Raw genomic sequence first — 8,460 nt, forward strand, 5'->3', positions numbered from 1 at the left:
CCTCATCAACAATCAGGTCATGGATGAGGGAAGATTTATTGTGGACTGACCTGGCATTAAGCAGCAGCACTGACAGGCCCAGGGGGGTGGTTGACAGAACTATCTGAAACCCTCAGGCTAGGGTAATAACCAGAAAGAGGAACAGGCACTAGCCATCTGTCCCTCCTTCTTCTACACAGACAAGTTAGACCCCAACGCCATAACATGCATTGCCCATGACTACCCCAATGGCGGCGCCCACACGCTCCCCAGGCAAAACCATATTCGTAGCTGAGAATGACTCGATTAAAAATATAGATTAAAAACATATTGAATACACAGTCCAGATTTATTATTTACCCAGTAATTGCCAGAATCATGGGATTTAATTCACCAGGTCATATCTCCAGTGGCTTTCCAGAAGGCACCAATGAAAGGAAGACAAGAGTGAAGTCTTCCATGCATGCAAGAGCAGTGCAGCAACACGAGTGCCACGCAAAGCTCAGGATTGGGACAGGTGTCAGCAGGGAGCTCGCCAAAGGAGTATTTTCTCCTTCCACAAATAGGTCAGACTTCATTCTCATGGCTTTTAGCACACATTCAAAGCAGACACTTACATTGCTTTGGGAAAATGCAAGGCAGAATTTCACCATAATCACAGCTGGCAAAAATGCAGCTTATGGAAGAATGAAATGGTGAAGAAACATGGAGAAGTACTCAAAAGGGGAGACTTTGACCAGAGTGCTGCTACTGCTGTTGTTGGTGCTCATTCCACAGGCAGCCATCCAAAGAAGGACATCCAAATGCTCTGGAAATGATCCTGTCCATGTCCCGCATGAGTGGCACCAGGCGGGTGAGCTCCTCATTGGTGGGGTGGCATCTCACATTCATTACATATTCCCTGTTCTTAAGTTCAACAAGCACCCTGCTGAGGAATCACTCACGTTCCCATTGTAAGGAACCCTTCAAAGTTCATGTCTTGATTCTGTGACTGCAAAGTGTTGTCCATATTTGCAAAAAGGGACTGCATGTTCTAATTCGTTTGTACTGTTTCACTCAAAATTTCCACTCAAGTTCTTAGGATTTTTTCAGGTACTAATGCAAATCAGGACTAAATGTATATAAAATATCTATGTTTAAAAGGTTATTTAAATAGCATGGCAATGTTACAGACCAGTAGAAGAACAGTAAAATAAAATATCCAGGTAGGTACATAGCAGAAAAATGAAACATCTGGGTATCTTAAAAATGTCACTGGAGCTTAGGAGACTAAATAATCACACAGAAGTTCCACAAAATAGGAATCTTTTGGATACAGTGGCATAACCTATGGCACTGGGCAAGATTCTTTTAGATTCCTTCAAATATTCCCACTATTGCCACAACCGCAGAAATATAAACTGAAAGCCCATTTCCCTGCCTTCATTTGGACTTGGCTCTGATGACCTTTGTGAGATTGCCCCTTTCTTTATACTCTATCACAAAATTCACTGCAGAATTCCATTGTCCAACAAGTTCTCTAACTACACTGAGCCACTTTTTTTGCAGCGTCATCACCAAGTTCTACCAGCATATCCTGGCATTGGTCTTTGCCATTACGGAGATCAATGAAAATCCTAATATATTGCCAAACATCACCCTCGGCTTCCAGATCTATGAAAGCTACTTCGATCCAATTATGACCTACCGGACCAGCCTGGACATGCTCTTCAAATCACATCAGATGGTCCCCAACTATCAATGTGGTACCCTGCAAAACCTCATTGGAGTCATTGGAGGTCTGAGTGCCGATACCTCTGCATGCATGGCCGATATCTTTGCTCTTTACAAGATCCCCCAGGTAAGATGTCAGGAGAATGTGGTCCATCCCGCCACCTCCTGCACAAAGCTGCCCATCCAGCTCCAAAAAGGAATGAGTCAGGAGTCAAACTGATGTCAAAGAAGGTGCAAATAGCAAAAATGCTTCAAATACTCTCCTGAAATGGAAAAGCTTCTCCTAGTGGAAGAAGGACCATCACAACCCCATACTTCATTCATTGCATTCACTTTTGGGATTTTTGGCATAGTTGAAAAAAAGGAGAAAGCAAGTTTAGAAAATAAAGGCAAGGCAAAAAGAGGGGTTTCACAAAATGTGTATCAAAAGGCTTGCTCCTTTGCCATCATCTCTGATATAGGGTGACTCCCTGGCCATATACCCTCCAAAGAGACCTCTCTTTCACTGCCCTGCTCAAATTCTTCCAAATTCTCATCTGCCTCTTGATTGTCACTGCTCCCTCCCATAGATGAGCTTCCTCTTCTCACAAACCCAGTTATGAATAAAAGAAATTTGTCTTTTGCACATATTGGAATGCAAGTTTTGGCCCCTCTGACATGAATACATCTCTTTCCCTGCTGCCCAGTTTACACCAGGGAAAGGTTCCGCAGGCTGAAAAAAACCCAAAGATTGCCTCATTCGCAAACTTGAATTATTCTCTGAGCTGGGACTGAATCACATTTCACTTAACTGAGTTAGCCTTCCTTTTGGGCAGGTGCATATAGCATTGCTCTTTGAGGCTGCAATCTTTCGCCCCTTTTCTCAGAGTAAAACAAAGACTAGAGATGATTGTACTATTCATTGTATTTTAAATTTTATGTTGTATTGAGGGATCATACGTATGAACTTCTTGGTGTTAATTGTATTACCCAGGAAAGATGGGAATAAAGTTGATGACTATCCTGAAAGAAGAAGCTCTCAGACTTACTTTGGACTTCTTGCTTGCGTGCTTGCTTGCTTGCTTGCTTTTCTTTCTTCAGTTCTCATATGGCTCATTTCAAACAACAGTGAATAAAGAATCCCGTTTGCCTTCCTTCTACCGGATGGTCCCCAATGAAGATCTTCAGTATCAGGGAATTGTGCAACTTCTTCTCCATTTCCACTGGAAATGGATCGGGCTTATCACAACGGATGATGAACGTGCAGAACATTTCTTGCAAACCATGGAATCAATGCTTTCCCAAAATGGAATCTGTTTCGAATTCACAGAGAGATTCAAAGGCAACTGGCAGTACTTTGACCTCATTCACATGCTCAATGAAACACTGAGTTATGTTCGCATCTACACTGAGAAAAAAGCCAGTGTGGTTGTTATACATGGACAAAGTTTAAACATTTGGTGGGTTGCTTGTATTTTTTCTGTCACACTGATTTTTCCTTTAACAGATGATGACTATACAGGAAAGATCAACGCAAGAAGAGTGTGGATTTCAACGGCCCAAATTGATTTCACTTTGCATGTGTTTCTCAAGCCTGTTGGAATGAGAATGTTCCATGGTGCTCTTTCCTTCACAATCCATACAAAGGAAATTTCAGGCTTCCAAACATTTCTTCAGACCATTAACCCTGCTGGGACAAGAGCTGATGGCTTTTTCAATGATTTCTGGGAACAAGCCTTTGGATGCTCTGCAGCCAGTCATGGTGCATCAAAGGATATGAATACAACATGTGGGGAGGAGATGCTGCACAGTCTATCCTCACCTTTCTTTCAAATGACCATGACTGGCCATAGTTACAGTATCTACAATGCTGTCCATGCTCTGGCTTATGCTTTCCAGACCACTTCCAGGGCTCCATCCAGCCGTACAGCAATGCGGGGAATGAGGAGCTTGTCACCTCAGAAGGTGGAATCCTGGCAGGTAACACTTCACCACCACCACCACCATCATCATCATCATCATTATCATCATCATGGCTGTTTGTTCCACTCAATAGCACAAACTGCTTTGACCACCTGCATGCTGTTGAGCACTCCATTTTGACACATCAGGAGCACTCTAACTTTGTTTGAGCACCTTCTCAAATTTCTTCCTCACATGTGGAATTCCACCACTGTGCAGTCATAGAATTTAAAGATGATTTTGACACAATCATTGTGTTTGCCATTATGGTGACCATAAACATGTGATTTGCCTCATTTTCCCTAAATCTAGAACCTAAATTATTAATTTTACCACCCTCACATTCACAATTGTTGTCTGTCCTGGAGGACAATACCCTCAATTCTGCAATCAAACCTGCTCTAAAACTTTCCCTCCTTCTTTGGTGCCTTTCTGTCTCCATCTAGCTCCACTCATTGATTCGGAGGGTCTCATTCAACAACAATGCTGGAGATGAAATTAGATTCAATGAACATGGAGAGTTGGTGGGTGTATTTGAAGTCAGGAATTTGGTCACTTTCCCAAATGATTCCTATGTCCAGGTCAAAGTCGGAAGCCTGGATCCTCTTGCTCCTCCAGGCTTGCAATTCACCCTCAATGAGACACCAATCCAATGGCCACGAGATGTGACTCAGGTTAGAAAATGATTGTATTGTTTTGCAGCTGTTTACATTTGCTGACATGCCTTGTAACTCAAGAAATATTTTGAGAAAGCGTTTCTTCAAACAATGCATGAGTCCTTTAGTATACATTGACTGGCATTTGTTGAAGTACAATTATAAAGGGAAAGAAATGTTGATTGAAGACAGTAGGTGTTGATTAACCTTTTGTTTCTTGAAGTGGGAATCAGGAAAGCAGAATTCAGTCTACATTTGGTAGTGAAGATTAAGGGCTAAGATTGGGGAATCACTGGCACTCAGTCTAGTCTAATTCTTTGGGATCTGTGAGAATAGAATGGAAAGGAGGTGGAAGATGATATTTAGTATACCTTGTGCTCCTTAGAGGAAGGTTGAGGGATTATTGGGAATGGATGACCCAGTTGGTTTGGACACTTTTTCAGGATCAAGTTGACATAAACTTTTTGGAGTCAGCTTGGCATGCCATTTCCAGGTATTGAAGGGTGGAACCAGAAGTGCTTCTTTCAGGGATGCCATTCCCAGGTGACCAGGTGGAACCTGAGAAGGTTCAGAGCCTGAGAATGCTTAGAGCCTGCAAGTGCTGGGAAGGGATTTGGGACAGAAGCCAAAGGAACACGAGGAGACTCACATGACCTCAAAACCCATCACGTGGCTTTGAGAGAGGAAGGCAAGACAACTAGAGTGGCGGTGTGCAGTCAGAGGCTAAACTGTCTGCAGAAGGGCTTTCCTGGAGTGGTTAGGTCAAGCACTACACAAAGGCAGAGCTATGGGTTTCTGGATGTCCCTTGGAGAATAAAGAGTTTTGCCCAAAGAGCAGGCTGTTGGTTTGGAAGTAGGGAGGGAGAAACACATTTCCCAGAAGATATAAATACTATGTGAAAACACAAATAAGGTGGATGTTGGAATTCCAATGGAAAAAAGCTGTGACCTTGTAAATGACACCCCCAAGGAAGATGCTAGGCATCCATGAACATATTGTTGCCTTCTACTCAGTCCAATTATTGCTCCTTCTAGCTAGTATTGACAATATGGACAGTCAGTGGGCCCGCCGAGGATTATTGCCAGGAGTATTTCTGGTCCTTCCTGCGTAAGCCTGGATTGAACTCAAGACCTTGCACATGGCTAGCACTGACATGGCCCTGACTAACGTGGATCATTAGGCAAGCCCATCACTGATTTCTTGTGAAAGTTCCAATTCAGTTGGTTGTTGCCCTCCCTTTGGCTCATTCTGCAATTGGCCAGGATAATTAAAGAAAGTTCAATCATCTGCCATTCATGGGAAGCTGAGCATTCAGCCTGTAGAATGTGGCATGTCTGTCCTTATTCCAGTGCTCAATGCATTGGGCTTGCCATTTGCCAGTAGATCAACTGACATGAAACATGCTCCCAATTTTTTTCTTAATGCTCGGCTCTTGCTACATTTCTGGACAGGTGCCACCACTTTCTCTGTGTAATGATCTGTGTGCTCCTGGGTACAGCAAGAAGAAGATAGAAGGGGAGAAATTTTGTTGCTATGACTGTGCCCGATGTCCGGTTGGGATGTTCTCAGACAAGGAGGGTAGGAAATATAATGTTAAAATTCTTTAAAGTTTTAAAGCCTAAAAGCTGCTTTTCTACTACTACTACTGATTCCAGTATTATCTACTACTGATCAGCTTCTTGAAATTCTCTTCTCATTAATTATAGGGGGGGAATTGCATTTCAGGGACATTTTCCTTTCCTTTTCTTATTTTTCTTATATTCCTTTATGCCTTTTTAGCTTATTTCTGTGCTTTTTGGTATTTCTAAAAGCCATCCTGAAGTAGGAAATGCAGTATGGCAATAAATTGTAGCATTAATTAAAATAAAGCTGCCACATACTTCTGCCAAATGGTGGCCTGAACCTTGCTTTGGAAGAGATAACAAGACATTAATTTCATGGCAATTGCAGCTTTTGGGACCCGCAAAGAGGTTAAAGAAGATCTTTCCTTTTTTATCCTGAATTGAGCAATTGCTTTATACAGTTCCCCAGAGGAAAACTGAATATAACATACAAAACACATAACACTTCCTTAATTCAAATTAGGGGTGGGAGAGGATTTGTCCATCTTATTGAGCCAGGGCATTTGCTTAACATGGGTCTATGTAGCTCAAGGGAAGAGAGAGAAAGGGCCATGTATTTGACATATTTAATCACACATAGTGAAAGGAAGGGAAAACACGAAGAGATGTTCAAAGCATTGTATCTAGTCTGTCTCACATGACGGGAAGGGCATAAGAATGGATAAGAGTGAACTAGAAAAGACAGGAAGAACAGACTACTCAGAAGAGAAAGAACAGAAATGGAACCTCCTCAATGGATGAGATTTTTCAAGATTGTGCAGTCATACGCTCAGGCAACAGTTAGTACTTATTACATTCTGGTTCTTATAAAAATTCTTACATGTTTCCTTGTTTTTAGACACAGAAACCTGCATGAATTGTCCAGAGGGTCAACATGCCAACACAGGGAAGAATAAATGCATTCCTAAGATCCCCAACTTCTTAGCTCTGAATGAAACTCTGGCCATCATCTCAGTTTCTGCAGTGTTTCTGTTCTCTTTGACCACAGTTCTGGTGCTTGGCATCTTCATTAGGCATCGAGACACTGCCATCGTCAAAGCAAACAACCGGAGCCTCACCTACATACTCCTCATCTCCCTCCTCTTCTGCTTCCTCTGTTCTTTACTTTTCATTGGAAAGCCTAACACTGTGTCCTGCCTTCTTCGACAAACTGCTTTTGGCATGGTCTTCTCTGTGTGCCTCTCCACAATCTTGGCAAAAACAGTGACTGTGGTTCTTGCATTCATGGCAACCAAACCAGGATCCCAGATGAGGAAGTGGGTGGGGAAAAGACTGGCCTATGCCATTGTCTTCTCCTGCTCCAGCATTCAAGCAGGCATCTGTGCTCTCTGGCTCATGACTTCTCCCCCATTCCCAGATTCAGACATGCACTCCATGTCTGAAGAAATTATCTTGCTGTGTAATGAGGGCTCAGTCCTCATGTTCTGTTGTGTTTTGGGCTACATGGGGCTGCTGGCTGCTGTCAGTTTTGCAGTGGCCTTTCTGGCCAGAAAGTTGCCAGACAGCTTCAATGAGGCCAAATTCATCACCTTCAGCATGTTGGTCTTCTGCAGTGTGTGGGTCTCCTTTGTCCCAACCTACCTCAGCACAAGTGGAAAGTCCATGGTGGCCGTGGAGATCCTCTCCATCTTGGCCTCTAGTGCTGGCTTATTGAGCTGCATATTCTTCCCCAAATGCTATATTACTGTGCTGAGACCTGATCTCAGTAGCAAGGAGCTGCTCATGTGGAAAAAAACATAAATTCAGGAATGCTTCTGTTCCCCCTGTAGTGTCAGGTATCCAACAATCACATAAAAGCAGTTAGCATGAAAAGCAAGCAAAACACCTTAGTTTCTGATGTTTACCAATTCACTCATTCTCCTGAAATAGGGAAATAAGTACACAGAAACCTCTTTGTGTATATTCGAAGACCTCTTCCCAGTATAATCAAGATAAGGCAGCCCCACATCAGGCACCAAAATTTTTGCCTACAAAAGTGGAATTCAGTCCAGGCTTGATCAGGCAAGGTACTGTCAGTTGAAGAGCAGGTCTACATTTGATACTGCTTTACCACATAAGCCTGAGCAAACAGGACTAGAGAGATCTGAATATCTATCTATACACTGGGCCACCTTCATGCTGGGCTGAGAGGGTGAATCTGTTGAAACATTGATGGAGTTAGCAGGAGAAAGCTATCCCACCCTTCTCTTTTACCCCCCTGCTAAAGCAATAATGTGGATGAGTTGAGGAGTGAGAACCTTTCCTCCTATGGGCCTGCAGCTCTTGGGTACATTGCCATGGACCTCTACAAATTCCAACCTGTAGCTTTTAGGAAAACCCTTTCCCCCAACCATTGAGGAATGGGGAAACGGATTAGCAGAATATGCAGTGATGGCAAAGCTAACTTATTATGTAAAGAGAAGACCATTAGAGGAATTTATTCATATGAAAATTTTCTCATGCTTAGCATGATTAATGGAATTCTAAAGGAGCTTGGAGGGGGAAAAGGAAAGCATTAGAATTTGAACTGCTTAAGAAATCTGTTGATGTATAGAATAATGATGCTTTC

General features: G+C 42.7%; 1 protein-coding gene across 1 annotated transcript; it reads left to right on the forward strand.

Moving 5' to 3' along the window:
* The first annotated feature begins 357 nt into the window (after positions 1-357).
* Positions 358-7,652, forward strand: LOC123027816 (vomeronasal type-2 receptor 26-like). Its single transcript, XM_044439060.1, has 6 exons — positions 358-545; positions 1,528-1,819; positions 2,773-3,651; positions 4,080-4,307; positions 5,742-5,868; positions 6,751-7,652. Exons 1-6 carry the CDS (start codon positions 358-360, stop codon positions 7,650-7,652), a joined length of 2,616 nt encoding a protein of 871 aa, XP_044294995.1.
* The last annotated feature ends 808 nt before the right edge of the window (positions 7,653-8,460 follow it).

This window comes from Varanus komodoensis, unplaced genomic scaffold (assembly GCF_004798865.1).
Source record: "Varanus komodoensis strain SLA01 unplaced genomic scaffold, ASM479886v1 scaffold338, whole genome shotgun sequence".
Lineage (NCBI taxonomy): Eukaryota > Metazoa > Chordata > Lepidosauria > Squamata > Varanidae > Varanus > Varanus komodoensis.

What these genes read in the sequence shown, in the direction of transcription:
- LOC123027816 (XM_044439060.1), top strand. Translation starts at nt 358, where the DNA reads ATGGGATTTAATTCACCAGGTCATATCTCCAGTGGCTTTCCAGAAGGC. An exon ending in AGAAGGTGGAATCCTGGCAG is followed by an intron (nt 3,652 to 4,079) that starts GTAACACTTCAC and finishes GTCTCCATCTAG; the next exon opens with CTCCACTCATTGATTCGGAG. An exon ending in GGCCACGAGATGTGACTCAG is followed by an intron (nt 4,308 to 5,741) that starts GTTAGAAAATGA and finishes ATTTCTGGACAG; the next exon opens with GTGCCACCACTTTCTCTGTG.